General features: G+C 38.8%; 1 protein-coding gene across 24 annotated transcripts in view; it reads left to right on the top strand.

The window, feature by feature from the left end:
* The window catches only part of CADPS2 (calcium dependent secretion activator 2), a 539,668-nt gene that overhangs the window by 476,256 nt on the left and 36,029 nt on the right, over positions 1–27,383 (top strand). For 22 of the 24 annotated variants that reach the window (XM_036862873.1, XM_036862885.1, XM_036862874.1 and 19 more), the window contains 3 exons: positions 4,272–4,346; positions 21,685–21,768; positions 21,875–21,907. In XM_036862873.1, coding sequence (XP_036718768.1) covers positions 4,272–4,346; positions 21,685–21,768; positions 21,875–21,907 — 192 coding nt within the window. The remainder of the gene's footprint in view (positions 1–4,271; positions 4,347–21,684; positions 21,769–21,874; positions 21,908–27,383) is intronic. The other 2 variants (XM_036862862.1, XM_036862866.1) reach the window with 1 other exon arrangement.

The raw sequence follows: 27,383 nt of genomic DNA on the forward strand, positions 1-27,383 counted from the left end.
ATCCATTTCTCATCAGGTTGATAGAATCATCTTGCCTCTTCCATTAATACTGAATTTATCCTTTTGTTCTTATTTTTACATACACTGCAGTACCTGATACTGATAGGCACGTAATAAATATTTGTTGAATGAGCAGACTGATTTTTTTTGTCACTGCTTTAAAAATATTACCCCCATTAAAAAAAAAAAAAAAATCCTCCTCTGTAAGAAACAACTCACTCTAGGACTCTGAAAGAAAAACAGGCACAAATGACAAAACATTGTTGCATTGTCAAATGATTCTTTACATTAACAGGTGGATGGTTTTGAAGAGTAATCTGCTATTGTGCATTATGTTTGCACCTGTACCTTCTCACCAGAGACGATTAGTTTCCCACAACTTTCACACAATTAATATAGTTCAAAATGTGCAGGTGTAAAACTCATTAGCAACCCTGAAAAGTGGTAAACAAGAATTTCAATGCAAAAGAAGTATTTTATACTTTGCTTTTAATCTCCAGGAAATAATATGCACATAATTGCACAGGCTTTTCCTCCCTGTACGTGTTTGAGACAAGTTTTGGAATTACTGCAAAGTGGTGAATACATTACATACAGAGGTGAGCCAGTGGACCCCACTGTATAGCAAGCAACAAATAAAGTTTTTGAAAAAACTAGATTATTACACAATTTGGAACCTTATAAAAATATATACCACACTGGTAAACCTAGCAGATTTTTTTTTTTTTTTCTAAATTTAAGGGAATTACCTCTCCACAGTCTCTAGTAAATTTGTTACATCGTCATTGCTGGGATAAAACCTTCCCAACTCCTTACCCACAGTGAAGCCTCTTCTGGGCTCCTAAATTATGATCCTGTTTTCTTACGTGGCACACAATGATGCAAGCACTCTGGGCCACAGCCCAGAACAGCATTTAATGGAGTGATTAGTGAGTGAATGATCTGCTCTTGTGACAGCTGTGTGTAATGAGTCAGCAGTCTCAGGCCAGGCCCTCAGGGACAGATGTGGGGATCAGAAAACCACCAGTGTTTAGAAATCCTCGTTATCCATTCCTGCAGAAAAGCAGATGACTGCGTGGGCCTTAGGCAGTCATATGCTCTCAGAACCACTGTACCTCATGGTCCATCCATTGAAGATGGAAGCACATTAATGGAGCTACTCGGGGGCCCCTACTTATGTGGGATTTGTTCTCAATTGCAGTAAAATACTTCCGTTGCCAGAACAATCCAATACAACAGAAGGACCAAAATCTTTTAAGAATGCTGGATTGCACTGGCATTTGATTAGTCTTCGTTTCTTGCGTGTTTCCTCATGAGAACAGTCAGGTGAAATGAGAATATTTACCCACATATAGGGGGGCAAGGATTTCAGACCTGTACCTGATCTGAATTCCCTGGGCTCCATGAAGTAAAAATTCCTCAACGGTCATCTTAATCTAAGTTCGGAGTCATCTACTGGAGAAGCAAGGCACCAACGGTTTACTTTTGAGGGCAGATGTGGAGAGAATTAGTCTAAGAATGGTCTGGAAATTACCAAAACCCTGGTCTGTAGAATCATTGATCCAACTTGAAATATCCTGTTAGGAATTTTATTTATAGGCTTTTATGGTTGCCGAGAAAAAGTTTGCAAGTTTTCAACAAAAATTTGGTCTGCTAATCTAAATGAAAAACCTATCAATTTTAGCTTAGGAAATGTAAATGTCTCCAGATAAATCCTGTTCTTACCTGTTTTGATGTCTTTGTATGTATTTGTATTTGTCTTTGGAAGCTATCTGGATCTCCTAATGAATAACTTTTTCTAGCTAATTATCTATTATCTATATGTGGCATTTCTGGACTATTCTCTTTGCAGAATATGTATGTAAACTACGAATTCTCAGGCCACCTCCCCATTTCCACCCACAGTGCTCCTAGACCACCTCTACCAACTGTGCAGCTAGAGCAGACTCTGGAAGTTCCCAACAGCTTTCAGATTTAAAATTAGTGTAAGTCAGAGCTAATCAGATAAATTTACAGTAGCAAAATCTCATATTAAAAAGATCTAGCAACCCTTATACTATTTGGGTTTGCCCCCTGGGTAACACATTTAAGATGTACAGTATATTTTCTTTCTTCCTTTTTGACTTTCTCTCTCTCTCTCTCTCTCCTTCCCTCCATCTCTGCTTTTGGCTACATTAGATATGAAAGAAAACAGCAGTCAAAAGGTGTGTATTATAGGAGAATTTGATGACTCCTAGAGTCTGTGGCTTTCCCTGCCTTTCGATAAAAAGGATATAAATGGCCTCTTTAGTGGCTCAACTCTTGACTTTAAGAATTGCCAAAATCGGTCCAATCCAAAAGTTTAACATGCATAAGCTCTACTATTTTATATCCAATAGCCTTCTGATGGCATTTCATTATTTTTGAGTTAAAAATAAAGTTTATGGCAAAGGGAGATAAACATGGAGGAGAAGGCATATTTAAGAAGATGGAACTGTTTGGAGGTTCGGGCGCCTCAACGCCTGAATGTTCTGTAGCACTTTCCGTGTAAGAGGGATGAGAGAAGCTTGAAGCCCATCTCCTGTATCCCTTTCTTATTCTACCCCAAAGAGGAGCCTCAGTCTGCTATTTTAGCTCCTCCTGCTACACAGACACGAATTTGGAGAGAGAAGGATTTGAAAAGAGAGTGTGCTCGGAGGGAGAGCTGCTGAGCTCATTTGCATAAGCTCCTCCACTGCCGAGTCATTGGAACAGTTTCAGCTGGTGGGGGCCAGGGGGAGTGATGATTTTGTACCTGTATCTGGGGGGGGGGGGGGCTTCCTGGACATCTCAACTACCAGCCAGGTTTTTCAGGCTCTTCCTCTTCTACCTTGCTTTTCTTTGTTTTCTTCCCTTTTCCTTCTCTTCAAGCTGTTCTGAAAGCAAAAGTGTCAGTACTACAGCAGTAGAAGTCCCCCATCTAGGTTTCCGTTCTGTTTGTCCTTTGGGGAGCGCAAATTTGAGGATCAGTAAGGCTTTACGTGAGATGGGCGCTTAGTATTTTGTTTCACTGAGTGGAATGCATGCCTAGAAATTTCCTTGTTCATATATGTGTGCTTAATTTTAGACCACTTGTCAACACACACATGCATACACACACACAAGCAGGAAAAGAAAATAATTCACATGCTCCAAAATTATGCTTCCTTTCTTCATTATTTGTGCAGGTAAATGATGGCTTGTAACTGTCAGAGCCTGTGGGGAGACCTCATTCCTGCGTATTCCAACGCAGACCTAAGTTGATGTTTTGTTCTGTGTGGAAACTTTGAGACATGTTTTCAGAAGAAAAAATAGCTTTCAAAAACTTACATCTTTGGAAACCATTCACCCAGCAGCTGTTAAGTTGGTCTAATGTTTATACTGACCTGAGTACTTTTACTCTATGCATTATGTTAGCTGTTCCAAGAAGCCTTGAACCATCAAGATAGGGTTAGTCTTTACAAGTCACATTCTCTGTGAAGTGTGCCTTCACACGCTGTCAAAGCTCGAAGCTCCTGCTAGCTTAAGAAGGGAACTCTCTAGTATTCTCTAAAGAAAGCAAAAAAAGAGTCTTTCAGGTTTATTTTAAATACATCTTTTTTGCATTTACTTAAAGACGTCTTTTTCAGAGGAAGCAGTAATAAAACTATGGGGAGTGAGTGCCGTTTCATTATACCTTTTATGGGCTATTAATTTGTTACCATCTATCACCTTTGTTGATGAAATTTTAATTTTGCCCTTGCTTGAGCATATTGTAAGAATTGTATAAACTGCGGCTCCCTGTGCTGACAAAAAGGTCCTTTCAGTGTGAACAACTGGGAGCTCATTTTATTTCTAGAGCACATTTAAAATAACTTATGAATGAGAGTTGTCAGACATGAAATGCTGTATTAATTAAATCTTTTTCCAGTCTTTTTGCTTCTCCAGCTAAACCAACCCTTTAGAAAAATACACGGCCACCTTAATTATAGAGGAGAAGACAAAAAGTATCCTTCACATTCCTCCGCCTGAATAAGAATAAGAACTCAATTCATCTATATAATAACCCCATTAGCTGCTTAACTCAACAGAGCACATGGGAAAATTTTCAAACCCCACAATGTAAAAACTGTTGATTGGGTGGATCGTTTTCAAGGTTTTGTTCTTCTAATGTGCAAAATGGTCATTTTGTATAAATCTGATATGTCATAACTAGTAGCTTTAAAACATTTATGACTTACGACAAAAGTTTTGTGTCCACATCAACTAATGCATCATTGTCTTTTAATATCTAGCAGCAGTACCATTCGAAAATAGATGATTTGATTGACAACACTGTAAAAGAAATCATTTCACTTCTAGTTTCAAAGGTAAGGTATTTTTTATTTACCTTTTTAAATCAAATTAAATAATTTTCAACTGAGAATTTTTAGAAATATCTGTCTTAGGTTTCTAAATACCTAATTGAGAAATAGCTTTAAAGACAGATGCAAGAAAAGTTCAAATTTTAAGAAAAGTTATGAGCAAATTATGAACACTTGGCCAGTAACTTTTGGTTTTTCATTTATAATTAATTTTGGCTTTTCTTGCAATTGTTGTCCTTCTAAAAATAACTCTATCTTCCAGTAATACCTTATTCTTTCTCATTCATGTTCTCTTATTGTTTGCCTCCAGGGATGAGTTGAGTCATCATCAGTTCTTGAATTTAACCTATTTTTTTGTGGTGACAGCACTGGGACTCTAGGACTGGTCTCACAGGCGGACAGAGAAGGCTGGCAGAGTGGTGTCTGAGGTTCTCCACTCCCAGAGGTCTCCCACGATTTCCTATTTGAGGCTTCAGATATCTTTGACAAAAGCTATGGCCTTTAGCTGTATAAGTAGAGATGAGGTATAAGTGAGTGTTCCATTGAATGATTAGGTGATTTAAAATCCCATTAAGGTGGAACACACTGCCATAGATAACATTTGAGATCAGGGTCTGATAGGAAAAGAGATGAACAACCAGAGAGCACGGGGAGATGAAAGAGGGTAAGGAGAGAGGATGGATTTCTCCCAAAGAGGCACTTTCATAAGAGCGGATGCTGGATCAAAGAGCCCTAGACCAGGCTTCATAAAACAATTGGAAGAATGTACAAAAAGCAAAGGAAAAGCCACCCTCAATTCAATAAACAGACAAAGGACATGTTGTTTAGAAAAGAAAAAAACAGATGCCCAATAAGCATGAAAACTGTTAAGCCTCAATAGTTTAAGGAATACCAATAAAACTAAAATTTATATAATATTTTTATAGCAAATTAGCATAGATGTTTTTAAGCTATCACCCAGTTTTAGAAAAGGTGAAGTGGGACACTCACATTTTCTATTTATGGGAGTATAAATGGCTACAACCTTTCTAGAAGATAGTTTGGAACTATATCAAGTACATTAATACCCATTCACCTAAAATTCTTTCTGCGTTTTTTTTTTCTTACTACTCAGAGAGATGCACAAAATTTATATACATTGATAGATGTCACATTATTTCTAATGAAAAATATTGGAATCAACTTTAACACGAGGGCAATGGTAAAGTAAATTATGGGACATCTATATTAAGAAAGTTTGCTTTCAAAGACTATAACGTTAAAGGAAAATTTCATAATATAGTGGTAAGTGGGAAAAAAGCTGAATATTTAGAAATGTAAACTATGATCTGAATTGTCATCACATAGAGAAAAGACAGATAAACACCACCAGTACCAACAGAGCTTTTATCTGGGTGGTGGGATTATAGTTGATTCGGGGGTGGTGGGGTTCAAATTGTTTTGTGCTTCCTAATTCTCTGGTAGCAGGTCTTGAGGTAGAAAAAAAGTCACAGAGAAAGGGGATTTTCGAACTGCACCACCTCCCCAGTTTGTTCTTGCCCCCCAGCTTCTACCCCAGCGCTGAACACCTACACTTACAACACAAATTCACCAGCAGGGGGAAAGGGGAAGGGTTAACAGGAAAACCATCTGGGAGGTGGAGAAAGAGGTGGATCACTGGAGAATGAAGCTCCTACAGGAAGAACCATGAGATTCCCGCCCTCCCAGGAGCCCAGCCCAGCAGCTTACAGCCCGCAGAACAGACATAGTTAACCCTGCACCTTTATTGTCGGCGAGCCATCCAGGGAAATTTTATCCGGGTAGAGCCTCCCCATCAGCACAGCTCTCCTGTGGAAGTTGTCTTTTGTAAGAAGGGTGCATAAAGAGAGCCACTAAATTGCAAGCATGCAGTTGATAAAGGGTTAAATAGGCAACAAGGCAAAAAGGCTACAACTAGTTTTGGTTTGGGGCGAAGGGGAGGAAGGGTTGCAGAAAAGGCAGGAAGGTCTATACATCATTTCTGCATTTGTTTCTGGCAAAGTAAAAAACTTAAATTCTTCTATATCAAATGCATCTGGTTAATTGAAAAAATAGTATATTTGAGTCAAGCTGGGAAGTGGTGTCCTAGAGATCAGCACTATGAAATAGAACTCTCTGTGATGATAGAAATGTCTATCCTTCACCATCCAGTATGGTAACTAGTAGCCACATGTGGTTGTGGAACACTTGAGATGTGGCTAGTGCAACTGAGGAATTGAAATTTTGATTTTACTTAATTATAATTAATTTTAACTTATATAGCCTAATGTAACTAGCTATTATATTTAGAAATCAGGTCTAGATAATAGTTTTTCTCTCTGGATCCTTTCTCCTGCAGTCAAATGGCAGTTTTTAATTATCTTTAGTTGAAAAGTATAAAATAAATTAATTTGATAGTTTTTTTTAAATTTTTATTTATTTATTTATTTATGGCTGTGTTGGGTCTTCGTTTCTGTGCGAGGGCTTTCTCCAGCTGCAGCAAGTGGAGGCCACTCTTCATCGCGGTGTGCGGGCCTCTCACTATCGCGGTCTCTCCCGCTGCGGAGCACAGGCTCCAGACGCGCAGGCTCAGCAATTGTGGCTCACAGGCCCAGTCGCTCCGCGGCATGCGGGATCCTCCCAGACCAGGGCTCGAACCCGTGTCCCCTACATTGGCAGGCACACCCTCAACCACTGCGCCACCAGGGAAGCCCCAATTTGATAGTTTTGACAACCGTCTTAAGCTTCCATCGAAGATGACAATAAATGGTGCATTTTATTTCATTAAGCAAAGATGAATAGGATTCTGTAATACAATCCTTAAATGTTAGCACGCCAAAAAATTGCCTGAGAGCTTTTTAAAATACAGATGCCTTAGCCCTGCTTTCCAGAAGTTTTGGAAGAAGGGCAGGAATGTGCGTGTTTAACCAGTCACCATGGGGATTTTGATGTAGGAGTTCCTGCGCCAGACTTGGAGAACCACTGCTCTGATGACCCTCCACTTAGATGGACATGCAAACTACCTTAAAACTTCAGTATATTTAAAAACAAGACAACCCCTTAGATAGTATGTTCCCATTTGTCTTCACCAAAGAAGAAATGATTTTTTTAAAGGAGGTATTTATGGAGTACCTACTATGAAGCAGCCACTGTACATATGTTATTTAATTCAAACTACATAGCACCTATGGAATGGGTGGAGTTACCCTATTTCACAGAGAGGAATGTAATCTTCAAAGTAGTATAGTAAACTGATCAGAGTCACACACCTAATAAGTGCAAGAGTTGGGATTCAAACCTTTGAGTTTCAGATTCCTAATCCAATGCACTTGCTGATTCCAGATCTCCAGGAAATCAGTAAAAAGCAAAAGACTAAAAATTAAAATATGTAACTTCTACATTAACTGTCTTTATTCTGGCAAATTCTAAGAGCTGTGTCCTAGACATTTTTATAGCATATTAATTAATTCAATATAAAGTAGATGCATAAAATGGTGAATTCCTTGTATTGTATCCCAAATGTTTCTGCCCATATTTTAATTCTTCTGTGCATATTGAGAAATATGTTTGCTACATTCTTTTCATCTCTTCTCTTCAGTTCTACTTCTGCATCCTCCTTTTATCCACATGTCTTCACAAATATTTTGAGAATGATCCAGGGCTCTTAATCACATGTAACACTCAACAGGATGTGTCCCATCTGCACACACATTTCCCATGCCTAGAAAAGATCTTGGCTTTCCATCTTTATGTTCTCTCTCCACCTAGCAGCTAAATGGTGGGATTCTTGGATTTCCATCTTTAGTCTTTTTTGAACTCATTCCATATATATCTGTGACTTTCACACTTCTGGTTTAACTATATGCTGATGATTTTGAACTCTGTACCTGAGAGGTAGTATGGAATCATGGTTAAAAGCCCAACTACAGGCCTGAGGAGTTTAATGTCTTCATCATTAGAGCAATGAGAAGTCACTGAAGGGTTGGAGAGGCAGGGAGTAGGGGTATAGAGTTAATCATATTTGCATTGTAAGACAATTCATTTGATTGCCCACAGCAAACAGATTGAGAGGGAGTAGTAAGGAGGCTGTAACATCGGTCTCTGTTGGACTAGTCCAAAGACATTTAAGATAATACAATGGGCAGGGTGCCATAGACTGAATGTTTGTGTCCCCCCAAAATTCATATGTTGAAACCTAATCCCTAATGTGATGGTATTTGGTGGTGGGACCTTTGGGATGTGATAAGGTCATGAGGTTAGAGCCATCATAAATGGGATTAGTGGCCTTACAAAAAAACACCCCACAGGAGTTGAGTGTCCTGTGAGGAGCTTCAGTGCACATCCCGAGCTGAGGTGTCGGCTCAGCCGTTTCACCTGGAGCTCTGGTCTGAAGGCCAGGGGCAAGGCCTTTGCATGGGGCCCATTATGATCAAGTGAAACAGACTAAGCACAAAGAGAAAAAAGGTGGATGGGCTAGGCCTGAAGTGAGAGTGCCAGATTTATGTCCTTTCCAGAAGAAATGTGGATCCTCAAGCAACAGGAGCTGTGTGGCTGACAGGGTCTTCGTGCTCCAGCCAGGTGTCAGGCCTGAGCCTCTGAGGTGGGAGAGCCGAGTTCAGGACATTGGACCACCAGAGACCTCCCGGCCCCACATAATATCAATCAGCAAGAGCGCTCCCAGAGATCTCCGTCTCAACGCTAAGACCCAGCTCCACTCAACGACCAGCAAGCTCCAGTGCTGGACACCCCATGCCAAACAACTAGCAAGACAGGAACACAATCCCACCCATTAGCAGAGAGACTGCCTAAAATCATAATAAGTTCACAGATACCCCAAAACACACCACCAGACGTGGTCCTGCCCACCAGAAAGACAAGATCCAACTTCATCCACCAGAACACAGGCATCAGTCCCCTCCACCACGAAGCCTACACAACCCACTGAACCAACCTTACCCACTGGGGACAGACACCAAAAGCAACGGGAATTATGAACCTGCAGCCTGCGAAAAGGAGACCCCAAACACAGTAAGTTAAGCAAAATGAGAAGACAGAGAAATATGCAGTAGATGAAGGAGCAAGGTAAAAACCCACCAGACCAAACAAATGAAGAGAAAATAGGCGGTCTACCTGAAAAAGAATTCAGAGTAGTGATAGTAAAGATGATCCAAAATCTTGGAAATAGAATGGAGAAAATACAAGAAATATTTAACAAGGACCTAGAAGAACTAAAAAGCAAACAAACGATGAACAACACAAAAAATGAAATTAAAAATTCTCTACAAGGAATCAGTAGCAGAATAACTGAGACAGAAGAACGGATAAGTGACCTGGAAGATAAAATAGTGGAAATAATTACCGCAGAGCAGACTAAAGAATAAAGAATGAAAAGAATTGAGGACAGTCTCAAAGACCTCTGGGACAACATTAAACGCACCAACATTCGAATTATAGGGGTCCCAGAAGAAGAAGAGAAAAAGAAAGGGACTGAGAAAATATTTGAAGAGATTATAGTTGAAGACTTCCCTAATATGGGAAAGGAAATAGTCAGTCAAGTCCAGGAAGCACAGAGAGTCCCATACAGGATAAATCCAAGGAGAAACATGCCAAGACACATATTAATCAAACTATCAAAAATTAAATACAAAGAAAATATTAAAAGCAGCAAGGGAAAAACAAATAACATACAAGGGAATCCCATAAGGTTAACAGCTAATCATTCAGCAGAAACTCTGCAAGCCAGAAGGGAGTGGCAGGATATATTTGAAGTGATGAAAAGGAAAAGCCTATAACCAAGATCACTCTACCCAGCAAGGATCTCATTCAGATTTGATGGAGAAATTAAAACCTCTACAGACAAGCAAAAGCTAAGAGAATTCAGCACCACCAAACCAGCTTTACAACAAAAGCTAAAGGAACTTCTCTAGGCAGGAAACACAAGAGAAGGAAAAGACCTACTAAAACAAATCCAAAACAATTAAGAAAATGGTAATAGGAACATACATGTCAATAATTACCTTAAATACAAATGGATTAAATGCTCCAACGAAAAGACATAGACTGGCTGAATGGATACCAAAACAAGACCCATATATATGCTGTCTACAGGAGACCCACTTCAGACCTAGGGACACATACAGACTGAAAGTGAGGGGATGGAAAAAGATATTCCATGCAAATGGAAATCAAAAGAAAGCTGGAGTAGCAATTCTCATATCAGACAAAATAGACTTTAAAATAAAGACTATTACAAGAGACAAAGACGGACACTACATAATGATCAAGGGATCAATCCAAGAAGAAGATATAGCAATTGTAAATATTTATGCACCCAACATAGGAGCACCTCAATACATAAGGCAAATGATAACAGCCGTAAAAGGGGAAATTGACAGTAACACAATCATAGTAGGGGACTTTAACACCCCACTTTCACCAATGGACAGATCATCCAAAATGAAAGTAAATAAGGAAACACAAGCTTTATTTTATTTATTTATTTATGGCTGTGATGGGTCTTCATTTCTGTGCGAGGGCTTTCTCTAATTGCGGCAAGTGGGGGCCACTCTTCATCGCAGTGCGCGGGCCTCTCACTATCGCGGCGTCTCTTGTTGCAGGAGCACAGGCTCCAGACACGCAGGCTCAGTAATTGTGGCTCACGGGCCCAGTTGCTCTGCGGCATGTGGGATCTTCCCAGACCAGGGCTTGAACCCGTGTCCCCTGCATTGGCAGGCAGGTTCTCAACCACTGCACCACCAGGGAAGCCCAGGAAACACAAGCTTTAAATGACACATTAAACCAGATGGACTTAATTGATATTTATAGGGCATTCCTTCCAAAAACAACAGAATACACTTTCGTCTCAAGTGCTCATGGAACATTCTCCAGGATAGATCATATCTTGGGTCACAAATCAAGCCTTGGTAAATTTAAGAAAATTGAAATCCTATCAAGTATCTTTTCCCACCACAATGCTATGAGACTAGATATCAGTTACAGAAAAAAAAAACTGGAAAAATACAAATACATGGAGGCTAAACAATATGCTACAAAATAACCAAGAGATCACTGAAGAAATCAAAGAGGAAATCAAGAAGTACCTAAAAACAAATGACAATGAAAATACGACGACCCAGAACCTATGGGATGCAGCAAAAGCAGTTCTAGGAGGGAAGTTTATAGCAAAACAATCCTACCTCAAGAAAAAAGAAAAATGTCAAACAAACAACCTAACCTTACACCTAAAGCAATTAGAGAAAGAAGAACAAAAAAAAGCAAAGTCAGCAGAAGGAAAGAAATCATAAAGAGCAGATCAGAAATAAATGAAAAAGAAATGAAGGAAACAATAGCAAAGATCAATAAAACTAAAAGCTGGTTCTTTGAGAAGATAAACAAAATTGATAAACCATTAGCCAGACTCATCAAGAAAAAAAAGGGAGAAGATACAAATCACCAGAATTAGAAATGAAAAAGGAGAAGTAACAACTGACGCTGCAGAAATACAAAGGATCATGAGAGATTATAACAAGCAACTATATGCCAATAAAATGGACAACCTGGAAGAAATGGACAATTCTTAGAAAAACACAACCTTCCGAGACTGAACCAGGAAGAAATAGAAAATATAAGCAGACTGATCACAAGTACCAAAATTGAAACTGCGATTAAAAATCTTCCAACAAACCAAAGCCCAGGACTAGATGGCTTCCCAGGCGAATTCTATCAAACATTTAGAGAAGAGCTTACACCTATCCTTCTCAAACTCTTCCAAAATATAGCAGAGGGAGGAACACTCCCAAACTCATTCTACGAGGCCACCATCACCCTGATACCAAAACCAGACAAAGATGTCACAAGAAAAGAAAACTACAGGCCAATATCACGGATGAACTTAGATGCAAAAATCCTCAACAAAATACTAGCAAACAGAATCCAAAAGCACGTTAAAAGGACCATACACCATGATCAAGTGAGGTTTATCCCAGGAATGCAAGGATTCTTCAATATACGCAAATCAATCAATGTGATACACCATATTAACAAACTGAAGGATAAAATCCGTATGATCATCTCAACAGATGCAGAAAAAGCTTTCAACAAAATTCAACACCAATTTATGATAAAAACCATCAAGAAAGTAGGCATAGAGGGAACTTACCTCAACATAATAAAGGCCATATATGACAAACCCACAGCCAACATCATTCTCAATGGTGAGAAACTGAAACCATCTCCACTAAGATCAGGAACAAGACAAGGTTGCCCACTCTTACCGCTATTATTCAACATAGTGTTGGAAGTTTTAGCCACAGCAATCAGAGAAGAAAAAGAAATAAAAGGAATCCAAATCGGAAAAGAAGAAGTAAAACTGTCACTGTTTGCAGATGACATGATACTATACATAGAGAATCCTAAAGATGCTACCAGAAAACTACTAGAGCTAATCAATGAATTTGATAAAGTAGCAGGATGCAAAATTAATGCCCAGAAATCTCTTGCATTCCTATACACTAATGATGAAAAATCTGAAAGAGAAATTATGGAAACACCCCCATTTACCATTGCAACTCAAAGAACAAAATACCTAGAAATAAACCTACCTAAGGAGACAAAAGACCTGTATGCAGAAAACTATAAGACACTGATGAAAGAAATTAAAGATGATACAGACAGATGGAGAGATATACCATGTTCTTGGATCAGAAGAATCAACATTGTGAAAATGACTCTACTACCCAAAGCAATCTACAGAGTCAATGCAATCCCTATCAAACTACCACTGGCATTTTTCACAGAACTAGAACAAAAAATTTCACAATTTGTATGGAAACACAAAAGACCCCGAATAGCCAAAGCAATCTTGAGAAAGAAAAACGGAGCTGGAGGAATCAGGCTCCCTGACTTCAGACTATACTACAAAGCTACAGTAATCAAGACAGTATGGTACTGGCACAAAAACAGAAATATAGATCAATGGAACAGGATAGAAAGCCCAGAGATAAACCCACATACATATGGTCACCTTATCTTTGATAAAGGAGGCAAGAATATACAGTGGAGAAAAGACAGCCTCTTCAATAAGTGGTGCTGGGAAAACTGGACAGCTACATGTAAAAGAATGAAATTAGAACACTCCCTAACACCATATACAAAAATAAACTCAAAATGGATTAAAGACCTAAACGTAAGGCCAGAAAGTATAAAACTCTTAGAGGAAAACATAGGAAGAACACTCTATGACATAAATCACAGCAAGATCCTTTTTGACCCACCTCCTACAGAAATGAAAATAAAAACAAAAATAAACAAATGGAATCTAATGAAACTTAAAAGCTTTTGCACAGCAAAGGAAACCCTAAAGAAGATGAAAAGACAACCCTCAGAGTGGGAGAAAATATTTTCAAACGAAGCAACTGACAAAGGATTAATCTCCAAAACATACAAACAGCTCATGCAGTTCAACATCAAAAAAAAAAAAAACCCAATCCAAAAATGGGCAGAAGACCTAAATAGACATTTCTCCAAAGAAGATATACAGATTACCAACAAACACATGAAAGGACACTCAACATCACTAATCATTAGAGAAATGCAAATCAAAACTACAATGAGGTATCACCTCACACCAGTCAGAATGGCCATCATCAAAAAATCTACAAACAATAAATGCTGGAGAGGGTGTGGAGAGAAGGGAACCCTCTTTCACTGTTGGTGGGAATGTAAATTGATACAGCCACTATGGAGAACAGTATGGAGGTTCCTTAAAAAACTAAAAATAGAACTACCAGACGACTCAGCAATCCCACTATTGGGCATATACCCTGAGAAAATCATAATTCAAAAAGGGTCATGTACCACAATGTTCAATGGAGCACTATTTACAATAGCTAGGACATGGAAGCAACCTAAGTGTCCATCAACAGATGAATGGATAAAGGAGATGTGGCACATATATACAATGGAAAATTACTCAGCCATGAAAAGAAATGAAATTAAGTTATTTGTAGTGAGGTGGATGGACCTAGAGTCTGTCATACAGAGTGAAGTAAGTTAGAAAGAGAAAAGCAAATACCGTATGCTAACACATATATATGGAATCTCAAAAAAAAAAAAAAAACATTCTGAAGAACCTAGGGACAGGACCGGAATAAAAATGCAGACGTAGAGAAAGGACTTGAGGACACGGGGAAGAGGAAGGGTAATCTGGGACAAAGTGAGAGAGTGTCATGGACATATATACACTACCAAATGTAAAATAGATAGCCATTGGGAAGCAGTTCCGTAGCACAGGGAGATCAGCTCAGTGCTTTGTGATCACCTAGAGAGGTGGGATAGGGAGGGTGGGAGGGAGACACAAGAGGGAAGGGGTATGAGGATATATGTATACATATAGCTGATTCACTTTGTTATAAATAACACCCCACAGAGCTCCCTAGTCCCTTCTGCCATGTGAAAATACAGCCAGAAGATATCATCTATGAACCAGCAGTTGGGTCCTCACCAGACATTAAATCTGCCAGCACCTTGACTATGGCCTTCTCAGCCTCCAGAGTATGAGAAGTTACTGTGGTTTATAAGCCACCCAGTCTATGGCATTCTGTTATAGCAGCCTGAGCAGACTAAGACAAGGGGTTAGTAATGGGGAGAGAAGGGAAAACGTTGACAATTACTTCTAGGTTTATAGCCTGCAGCAGGAGATGGATGTTGTGCCATTCAGTGATGCAGGGTGCCCTGGAAGAGGGAACGACCCCTGTCAGTATTGGACATGGGGGAATTGAGCTGCCTCTGAGATACCTGAAGGAGGAGATAACAAGGGGACATTCAGATATTTAGGTATTTGGGGCTGGAGTTCACAGGAAGGATATGGGATCAAAATACCAATGGGATTATAAGATTTCAGCCATTGAAAATGATTCTATCAGTGGCTGTTGTTCTCAGGCATGTATGTTATAAGTGGAACTCCTGTGGAAGACATGGAGAAATGAAATGGAAGAAATAAAAACCATTTTAAAGAAAGCAAAAACAAAAACAAAAAAGAAACTTCTAGCCAGAAAAGGACTTAGATAGTTTTTACCAAGAAAAAAAAATGAAGGCAGGAACATTAACTCTTGCCAAGGAAAGGATACAAAAAATGCTATATTTATTGCTGCCTTATATTAGAATTAATTCAGTCAGATAAACTGTGGGAGGTTCAGGAGAACTGGACTCCATTCCTGTTTCTTCACGTTACCAGCTGGGTCTCCTTGCATGACTCAGTTTCCGCATTAAAAAAAGCAGGCATACTGGATGAGAAGAAAACCTACAGCCTTTTCTCAGTCTAAAGCAAAGATTCTGAGGACTTCGCTGGAGGTCCAGTGGTTAAGACTTCGCCTTCCAGTGAAGGGGGTTTGGGTTCGATCCCTGGTCGGGGAACTAAGATCCCACATGCCTTGTGGCCAAAAAACCAAAATATGAAACAGAAGCAATATTGTAACAAATTCAATAAAGACTTTAAAAATGGTCCACATCAAAAAATAAATAAATAAAGCAAAGATCCTTATATATGTTTATGTATGGAGGCTTCCAGGGACCCGCATCTTTTCTCCCCAGGCTCTGAAGTCCCATAGCACACACGATGCTAGAGTTGGAAGAGAACCCTGAGATTGTCTAACAGAGACTTTTCAAACATTTCTGTAATGTTTATAAGACATATTTCTATATACTTTTATGATGTTTATGAGATATACTTAATGTCTTCAAATATATCTTAGGTAGCACCCCAGATACAACACTGGTGGAAGCAAAGCTGTTCTGATTGAGGGGAAGCAGGCCAGAGCCTACCTGTGTAGCCCCATCTCCCAAGGCAGACCTGATCCACCCAGAGTCCAGTCTCCTTGTTCACAGATGAGGAAACAAAGGCCCACGGTTTTACAGTGGCTGGCGGAGGGGCCAGGACTTGACCCTGTAGCCCTAAGCCTGTCATCTTTGCACAACAGCACACAGAACTCAGCAAGATCAGAGAGGAAAAGAATGGGAGCTTCACTGCCCAGTCTTCTCATGTCCCCTTTATATGTCCAGGCTGTGTGGATATTTCCTTCGATATTTGTTACATGCAGGCATACACACTGTGGGACCAGCTTGGGCAGGCAATCGTGTGGGACAGCTGTGAGTCAGGTAGATGAGAGTGGAATTTATTGTGTGTAACATAAGGATGCTAAAGAAACACTGGGAAGGCTGTGGGAAAGAACTGGTTGGAGGAAATGGTCAACAGAGCAAAGAGTGAGAAAGTGATCACTCTCACGGTGCATTCCAGTAACAGGGGCTCAGTAAATTCTGGGTATGAATTAAAAGACCACAGCAGTATATTCAACTTCCTGAATTCTCAATTATTGCACAAAGGGATTTAGGAAAGAGTATATACTTTTCCACTAAGTACATATATACATATATAGGTATGTAGGTGTAAATACATATACATACGCACAACACCTATTCTTTTTAATAACCTAGAATATTTTACCCTGAATTTCTCTTAAGAGGGACAGAGGACAAATCTGACCTGACTGTCTAGATGATGCAATGAAAATATCTCCTCCACCACCACCAATTCAGTCTGATTAAGTTAACTTGGTTAAATTTACTTGTTTGGATCAAGACAATGTATTCAGAAGACAAGTGTTCAAACCCAAGAATGTGCTTGAAAGGAATAACATGCACCGTTGTTAGGAGTCATTAGAAGAAAAGAAATACAAACTAACATAGTTCAGTCTGTTTGGGAGACAAGGGAGAAAGGAGCAATGAGAGAAATGTGGAGACTTCACCAACATCCGGGCTAGGTGTGCTGTTTCGGAAGTTGTCTGAGATACGGTGCAGAACAAGGCATGTTGTATAAATACATGCTGTCAGATCCTGTCCATCCTCAATACTGATGTGGATAATCTGGAAGGACCTTTTCGGAGTCATTTGGAACAAAGGTTCAAAGAGGACGTGGATTCACAGTGGGAGAAACGAGGATTATATTCCGTTGTATCATAACATTAACATTCCAGTTCAGGGAAGGAAACCTGCTTTCTTCCAATCCATGACATTCTGGTTCCAGGTGGATTTTTAACAGTACTAGTCAGTCCTGATTGTACCAAATAAAAATAAAACATCTGGGCTTCCCTGGTGGCGCAGTGGTTAAGAATCTGCCTGCCAATGCAGGGGACACGGGTTCGAGCCCTGGTCTGGGAAGATCCCACATGCCGCAGAGCGGCTAGGCCTTTGAGCCACGACTATTGAGCCTGCGCGTCTGGAGCCTGTGCTCCACAATGGGAGAGGCCGCGACAGTGAGAGGCCCGCGCACCGCAATGAGTGACCCCCCGCTCGCCGCAACTAGAGAAAGCCCTCGCACAGAAACGAAGACCCAACACAGCCAAAAATAAATAAATAAATAAATTTATTTAAAAAAAAAAAATAAAACATCTGATAGATATCTCCAGCCCTATTTATCCTCCCTGCCCCCTCCAAAATACACCTAGTTTTTCATGATTAGTCTTGTTTATGGATGCATCTTTTTTCTGTGGAAGATTTAATAACTTGCAGTGTAAATGATGCAAATATTCCTTGTTTACTTCCTGAAATTTCACAGTTGAAAAAAAGTAAGAACTGCGTGTTTTGAACCCACCAATCTACAGCTGAATCGTTCCCATCACTTCTCAGAATTTGTCGTTCTACTTTCCATACATGTAGGAAAATGAATCCTATACCCTGTTAAAATCCAGCAGGAAGTTTAAACCAACATGACTTGTGGCATACTTCATGTTTCATTCTACCAGTCATTTCAACGTACCTTCATCTTTCATTTCCCTGAGAGTGTACATAATGAGGCAAAGTTGGTAATGACCCAGACAGACTTTGGGCGCTAAATATTATTCAAGCAAACCCAGTAAATGACATCCGCAATAAAAAGCAGGGAAACAAAAAAATTACAGGGTTTCATTCCAACCTGACACCCTCAGGAGAACAGAGAGCGCAAGGCAAGCCTGTAAGTATTTATATACTCCCTGAGCTGTACAGAGAAAGTTCACAGGAAGCAGTTAAAGACACAGCAACTAAACCCAGCATTTCACTGGATTTCTTTGGAATCTTGCTCTTTTATACAATTAAAAGCCAGATGGAAACTACATCATTATTAGTCCATCTTGTTAATAGATTTTGGGTTTTAAGGTAGCTCTTCCAGACAGAAATCTTACAAAGAAAACCTTCCTGCGGGAACTGTATAGCTCACGTGGTTGGTCCCAGAGATGCAGTCGCTGCTCACTGCCATGTAAGCGCTTAAGAGTCCCTGCTGTATTGGGCCTCCCCAGGGACCATTTGGGGTAGGGAGGATCCCAGGGAGAGGCTCTGCACTGCTGTTAAAGTGGAGGCCAAGAATGCTGTGACACGCATGCAGCAGACCACCGGTGCACACACTGGACGCAGTGGGATGTCACCTGGTGCTGCTTCACACTCTGAAGACAAGACGAGCCAGACAGGCTGTCAGATGCCACAGTGGGGAAACTTCTGCCCTAAGGTCATCGGCTAACAGGCTTCCCCACGTGTTGCTTTAGCCACCCTGTTTCTGCTCTCCTGATGCTCAGCTCCTGTGCCACCATGCAGATGAGGCTTACCCAGTATCCTCCAACGGAAGTCAGTTTCAGTTACACTGTTTGTCCCTCATCACTTCCTGCCTTGTGTCGTGACCAACTGTGTACATGTCTGTCTCTCCTACTAGTTTGTGCATTCCTGGAGGGAAGGGTCTAAGACTCATATTTTTTTTTTGTATTTCCCATATTAGGTGCTCAATAAGAAGAAGAAAATAGCATTTATTGAGCACTTATTATATGCCAGGCACATTAGTCATGTCATATCATTTAATGCTTACAACTCTGTAGTGTGATGGCAAAGAACACGGGCTTTGGAGCCAGACCACCTGTGTCCAAAACCTCCCTCCTCTACTGTCAGCCGCATGACCTTGAAACAGATGGGATTCCGACATGGGTCTTCTGACTTACAGCATCAACTCTATCCTGCCTCCATAGATATCATTTCATTGAATTAGACCCATTCGCTGGTAACCAAATGCATTATTTCTCCTTATCACTAAACAATCCCAAGGCTACCCCCGTTAACTTGTGACTTAACATGTGTAGGTTTTTAGACATATAATGGCTAGTGATTTAGCTCATCATACCAATAATATTCATTCTTTACATCTCTTAGTGTGTTGCCATTTTCACAGTCCCTTCACCTAAATCACCTCTGCTGATTTTCACACCATCCTTATTGTGGGCAGGGCAGTGACATTTTCCCCGTTTTACTGATGAGTACACTGAAGCTAGAGAAGCTGAATGTCCAGACTGTTGTCTCACAGCCAGAGAGTGGCAGAGCTTCAACTCGAGCTAAGATCTTCTAAATCCATCCACAGGGTCTGCTTCTACTTTGCCTAGTCCCTCAGCATCACTCACATGTGTAAACAAGTACTCACTTGAAGGCACCAAGAACCAGGTGCTATGCTAGAGCCTTCAGTGGTTCACGTTGTCTGGTAACCATAGCAATTGTCGCTCTCCTCGTGGCAAATGAGATCACCCATCACACACCGGCTTTCAAGATTTGAGTTACAAGAGATGAGGCATTTTCCGCAGAGGGCCATTAAGTTTGGAATTCCCTTCCCCTGGTCAAAGCCCTGGAGTATAGGTCTTCTGGGTCTTTGCCAACCACAACAAGTTGAGTTAGCCAGCTGTGATTGGTAAGAAATCTTAATGGGCAGGAGGAAAGTGCTAAATTGACATTTAGTTGTGAGCAATTTGTAATTTTATGTTTTTTGCTGTTTGTATCCCCTAGGATAACTAACCAACCATACATAGTTCTCATTCTTTAAAAATAAAATTTTAGTCAGCAGTTCACATGAATTTGTTTCTGTGTTCTTACATCATGTCGCAAATGATGTGATGGAGAAACCTGTAGGGAAGTTTTTGTTTCTTTTGCATAAACTATTTTGCAGTAATTGACCAGCCATAGAGAAAAGATTATCTCCTGTGCACTCTCAGTGAGTTCTCTGCTCACCAGAGACCAATAAGCTGTGTCCCTAGAACTATTATCACTTTGTTGAAGAAGCTGCTATGTGAACAAAAACCAGCCTTCATTAATTTCCCTTCTTGTATTTAAAAAACCTTGTCAGTATTTTCCCTTTGGGAAGGTATAATTTATCAATAGTGCATATTATTTTGCTTCTAAAGAGGAAAGATGTAGGAAAGAGGAAAGATGTAGGGCAGTAGATCCTTATTAATATCTCTTATTTATCTTCATGCCAGATCTTAATGTTTCTGCTCAATGAAATAAAATTCTCCACATTTTTAATTACATTACAGTATATATGTCTTAACTCTCATTTCATAGAAATATAAAATTTTAGAAATGTAAAACTCTTAAGACAATTTTAATTCCATACCCATCCCACCAACACAAACACACCATTGACTGATGGGGGAACCGGTGCACTTGGTTGGCTGGAGACCACATAGCAGTCAGTCAGTGACAGAATCAGGATTTATATTCTCAATCTGGTGCTCTTTTCATTGTACTCTGCAGTGTGTGTATCTGTTTGAGCTCCCCAACTACTTTGTAAGCTTCTGAAAGGAGGGATGATCCTTACATGTCCCAATTGGAACTGCTTGGTGAATACTCGTTAGCCGATGTATCATACTTCATTTCAACGTTACAAGGGCCCCAAATGTTACTCCTTTTCATTATCTGTTCTTTGTCATTCAACCTCTTCTGTAGATAGAAAAAGTTGGGGAATGGTCGAGTGATATATGATAGAAAGGAATTTGATGAAGCTTGACCATCGTTGCCTCGAAACATCTCTATATTTTTTTTTATTGAGGTGTCATTGACATACAACATTATGTTAGTTGCAGGTATACAGCATAATGATTTGATATCTCTATAAATTGCAAAATGATCACCAAAATAAGTCCATCCCCATACATAGTTACAACATTTTTTCTTGTGATGAGGACTTATAAATATCTATTTTGAAGTCGAAAATTATATTAAGGAAGAGTCACAGGGATTTAAAGTTATTAACTAATGGTTTAAGTTATCTCACACGTAGTAACCAGACTCCTATTACACGTTGCTCTTTTATCTTTAAAAATGTGCGTATTTTTTCTGGCAGTGTAAAAGGACCTTAGAGTTCATCTTCAAAATGAGATTTTGTCATTGTGTCAGTTTATACGTTTCAGATTTTTGTGCCATGGGAGAAGTTGGTCCAAGAATTGTTTGCCCCGTTATTTGTTTGTATGCCCAGTACTATCCTAAATACTCACTATAAACTGTATTCTAGTTTGTTTCAGTGTTGGAAGGGGTGTTGTCTAAGCTGTCAAGATATGACGAAGGCACTTTCTTTTCATCCATTCTGTCATTCACTGTGAGTATTTTGAATGAGTTCTCCTCTGCTGTCTTTTGACTGCTGTCACAGTACTTATCAAACAGTTAAGAAAATAATTCTCATAATTATCTCTTTTCCACTTAAGGTGAAAGCAGCCGCAAAATATGTTGATGTTCCAGTAAGTATTTTTTTATCTGCTTTTTAAAATTATAAATGTCTTTAAAAAAAATAATTATGGTTCACCACGGGTTTATTTCAAATCTTTAATCCAGTATCATTCCCTCAGGGAGCAGTTTATTTTTCTTAAGCAAGCACTAACGCTCATAATAAGGCCTGGCAAGGTTATTTCAGTGTACCTTTTCCGTTGTAACTTGGGGAGGTCAATTCATCATGAGAACATATCAGCTCAGTGGCAGCTCTAGGATGGGGGAGAAAATGACTCACATTACTTACAGGAAAAGGTTCACTCTCCTTCCCTTTCTGTGAAAGCTCTAACAGGTTTCTTATAGGAGTTAAGGTAACAATCAAGATGAACCAGTTGAATCAAAGAACTAGTTTTCTGAATACAAAAGTGTTATAAATAAATCAATATTCACTTAGTTCAACATTTGGTTTTTCACAGAATTCTTGGGAAATAATGCGTGACCTGTAAATTTGTTCAACAATTAAGATACCATGAGGGGAAAGTATGAAACCTACTTAGCTACAATGAAAAAAATTCATGTGATAAATATAATCAACAAGTTAGTACAGCATTTGTAAGTTGATAGTCATTAACAAATTAGCTTTTGCCTTAAATTCTGTTATCACATATATATGATCAAGGCCTAAGATGTTCTGTTTAATCATGTGTTTTGGCACGTGTATCAATTTTCAAAGAATTAGAGCACAATGGGAAAAAACTTAAAATTTAAAACTAAATGGAATATGTCATCTCATCTTTGATTAAGGCTGTACTTGAATAGCATCACCATCTCTAGATCATCATTATGAATGTTAGTGGTTTGAGAGCTGACAAGCTTTGTATATCAGTTGTAGGTGGCTCTTATTTTTGAAATGCATAACTGCATTTTATACTATGGACTAGACAGTCTCCAGATTTATTGCTGCTATAGTTATTATAAATGAACATTTTACATGAAAAGGCCGTGGACTTTCCTGCCTTTGCCTGGGGTTTCTTCAGAGTAGTTTTTTGTTTGTTTGTTTGTTTTTAGTTTTACAGATGATTCCAAAAGAAGTCTTGGCATACTTCTTGTCTTGTACCTAGAATCAGAAAGTCAGTACTGGGCAATAAGCAGAAATAATCACATGTGTATGGTCCTGCAAAGGAACAGCATGAAAGAGAGAAAGGGAGAATTAAGGGGGAATAGTTCATACTTGCTGTATAAAAAAGAAAAAGACAAGTAATCATGGGAACACATGAACCTTATTGGAATTCCTAACAAATACTTTATAATATAGATTTTTGTTTTTAATTTTGAATTACAAATTTTTGTTTTTAATTTTGAATAGGACACCATAATTATTTCTGTTCTTAGAGCTTTTGAAATTCTTAATTTGACTGTGTACTAGATCTGTTAGAGCCCATAGAGCTTCAGCATTGAAAGGCACAGAAGGTGGTTCATTCACTCTCCTTCTCAATGCAGAAGCCCCCTCTCCTGATATACCTCACAAAGATTCAGTCAAGCTCTTTTAATTTTTTCAGTGATTGCAGGCTCACCATAAGACAGCCTCCTCTTATGTATAATGAGTTGAAATTCTGTACCTCTGTGAATTCTGTCTTGGTTCTAATCCCTTTTCTGCATGATAGCCCTTCAAATATTTGTTGATAATTATCTTACATCCTCTTCCCAAGAGATATGGTGGCTATTCAAAGGAATATATTGTCTGAGGAATTCTTATTTTCTATATTAAACATCCTTAACTTCTTCACTGAATTCACTAATTAAATACTTATTTAACACATACTAAGTGCTAGACTCTGGGTATGTATGATGAAAATATATATGTCCTGCCCACAAGCTGTTCAGTGTCTAGGAATAAAAGAGATAGGGAACTAAACATATCATGAAAACAGCTGTAACAATTGTACCCAGACTCTTTATCATACCAATCACTCACTAGATGAATTCCAGCTTACCAATTTCACTATTAAATCAAGTTGCCACCCAGAGCAAAGCATACTAAACCATAGATATGGTCTGGCCATGGCAGATTGCTATAGGAAGAGTTTCTCCCTTAGATCCAGACATTACACCTCTATTATTGATGTCTGTAAACATTAACTTCAAAAGCTATGAGGTGCTGTTGGCTCTTACTGGGTTTTTTTGTCTGTTTGTTTTTTTATGCTAAAACTCCAGCAAGTTACCTCTTTGAAGCAGTCTTTTAAGGAGAACCTTATGAGAAAAAAAACAACACTGGCTCACCTTTCACAGAAATTAACTCAAAACTGATCAAAAACCTACCTGTAAAATGCAAACTACAATATAAAACTTCTAGAAGAAAACATAGAGAAAATATTTATGGCCTTAAGTTTGGTGATAAGTTTTTAGATACAACACCAAAAACATCCATGAAAGAAAAACATTGTAAGTTGGACTTAATAATTGACTGCTCTGCACTGTTAAGGGAATGAAAAGACAAGCCACAGACATATATTTGATCAAGGACTTGTATCTAAAATGTACGAAGAACTCTTAATACTCAGCAATAAGAGAACAAACAGCCCAATTAAAAAATGGGCCAAAGATCATAACAGACACTGCAGTGAAGACATATAGGTATCAAATAGGCAAATGAAAAGATGCTCAACATCATTTGTCATTAGAGAAATGAAAATTAAAACAATAAGATACTAGTACACACCTATTAGCATGGCTAAAATTTAAAAACTGACAGTAGCAAAATGTTGACAAGGATGCAGAGCAATAGGGACTCTCATTCATTGCTGGTGGAAATACAAAATGGTACAGCCATTTTGGAAGACCATTTCGCAGTTTCTTACAAAGCTAAATATAGTCTTTAGCAACCCACCAATTGCACTCCTAGGTATTTATCCAACTGATTTGAAAACATACGTCCACAACCAAAACCTGCACGCAAGTGTTCATAGCAACTTTATTCATATTCAAGAATTGGAAGCAACCAAAATGTCTTTCAGTCAGTGAATGCATAAACAAGCTGTGGTATATCCATACAATTGGAGTACTAGTCAGCAAAAAAAAAAAAGAAGAAGAAGAAGAAGAAAAATTAGCTATCAGGCGACACGAAGACATAGATGAATCTTAAAGGCATATTGCTGAGTGAAAGAAGCCAGTCTGAAAAGGCTACATACTGTATGATATCATTTATATCACATTCTAAAAGGGAAAACGACATATAAAAAACTATAAACTGTATAAAGATTACGAACAGATTAATGGTTACCATAAGTTCAAGGTCAGGGAGACTTGAATAGGTGAAGCCAAGGGAACTTTTTGGAGCAGTGAGACTATTCCATGTAATACTGTAATGATAGATATAAAACACTATGCTTTTGTCAAGTCCTAACTTTATAGCACAAAAATTGAACCTGAATATTTGAAAAAAATTTTTAAATCAATTAGGATATCGTGGGATCCTAGGATGGAGACTGTGATAAAATAATCTAAACTCTATTGCAAATGTATGGAATAACCTCACTAAAAAAAGATGAAGGAAAAAAGTGCTGATCTGAGTCACTTTTGAAATGAGTGGCATCTGTAAAAATAAAGGAAAAGGAACTGTACATAAGCATTGTACTCTTGTTGTACAATTCAGAAACCACTCTACATGTATAATGGAATTGAACAATTAAGTAAAGGATGGTGGTTGGTGGGAGCCAAGTTTCTCATGGAGTGAGATGTTGAAGACAAACAAGAGGAAGAGGCTAGAATTATCCCTGTGGTAATGGATTGGAGTTGGAGCCATCAATGTGAACTTGTCTCTAGCTTAATATAGATAGAGCTGGTTGCATCTAGAAATAGTTTTAGGTATATGTATATGCGTGGGTTAGTATATACACATATATTTCCTTGGTTTGTTAGCTGAGAGAGCCTAGAAGCAGTGATATCCCAGTAGCTACATGCACACCTAGTGCCCAGATTGTGGTCTGTAATCTCCAGTAAAATGAACCAAGATTCCTTGAAGAAATGGCTGACACTAGGACTGGGGCAGGAAGCACAAGATGAGCCTGGAGCATCTTATATATGTGTGAGAGAAAGTAAGGAAGTGTTTAGAAAGAAAAACCCACAATGATAGGAGATATGTTAAAGGGACCCAGGAGACCCCTGAGAGAGCTCCCAATGGCCTGAGCTAGAGTAAGTTGAGCAACTTACTACCAAATAAATTAGGTAGTATTAGCTTATAACACAAAGTATAAACTATATATCTGTCAGTCCATACTGACATAGGTAAATGATTGACTGAATAAATAAATGGGGGAAGGACTTCCCTGGTGGTCCAGTGGTTAAGACTCGGTGCTTCCAATGCAGGCGGCAGGTTCGATCCCTAGTCGGAACTAAGAGCCTACATGCGGCACTGCCAGAAAAAAAAGAAATGGAAAAGATAGATCTCCCAAGCAGAAGAATTCCAAATAAGTAATGTAGATACTTTACTTCCAAGGAGACAGTGTAACTCCCTACTCCTTAAGGCTGTGCATAGCGACTACCTTCCAAAGAGCACAGTATGAAAAGGAGGGTGAGGAGAATGGATTTATCGGGGAGAAACCTGACAATATTACCTCAGCGAGTTTATTGAGGGCAACATCAACAGTGATAAATTATATAGATAATATTTACTCTTGATAAATATTCTGTGGTCTCCTTCCAGAAGCCTATAACTCCAGTCTAATCAGGGGAAAAACAACAGACACATCCCAGTAAAGGGACAGTCTACAGAATATCTGACCGGTACTCAAATTGTCAAGATCATCAAAAAGAAGGAAAGTCTTAGAAATTGACAGGAGGAGGTTAAGGAGACATAATGACTAATTAAATGTAATGAGGTCTTCTGGACAGGATCATGGAACATAAGAAGGACATTAGGTAAAAACTAAAGAAATATGAATAAAGTATAGACTTTAGTTCATAATGTATCATTATTTGTTCATTAATTGTAACAAATATACCATAGTAATATAAGATATTAATAATAGGGGAAATTTGGTAGGGAGTAAATGGGAATTCTCCATACAATCTTCACAATTTTTCTGTAAATCTTAGATTATTCTAAAATTTAAAAAAATTAAAAGGCAGTGGACTAGGATTTAATACCTGAGGTTTAATTCCTCTTATGCTGCTCTATGCCCTTGGATTAACTGTGTGACCCTGAGCATTACCTCACTGCAGTGGCCTCAGTTTAGTTATCTATAAAATGGATGAATAAGTTATATAAACTGCATTAGTCCCTCTAACTGTGATATTCTATCATTCTGTGAATTCTAGATCTCTGTCCTATTCCATCCAAGAAACAACAGAACCCATAAATGTCACTTAGAAGATGATAGTAAGGTAAAGAGCTAGAAAAAAATTCTTTAGAGAAACAAACAATATCATCTAGCAAATAATCTCATTTTTGAAATTTTGAAAAAGCAAAAAATAAAAAATACATTTTATGAAATGAAGTGTTAGAAATAT

The sequence above is a fragment of the Balaenoptera musculus genome, chromosome 9 (genome assembly GCF_009873245.2).
Source record: "Balaenoptera musculus isolate JJ_BM4_2016_0621 chromosome 9, mBalMus1.pri.v3, whole genome shotgun sequence".
NCBI classification, from domain to species: domain Eukaryota; kingdom Metazoa; phylum Chordata; class Mammalia; order Artiodactyla; family Balaenopteridae; genus Balaenoptera; species Balaenoptera musculus.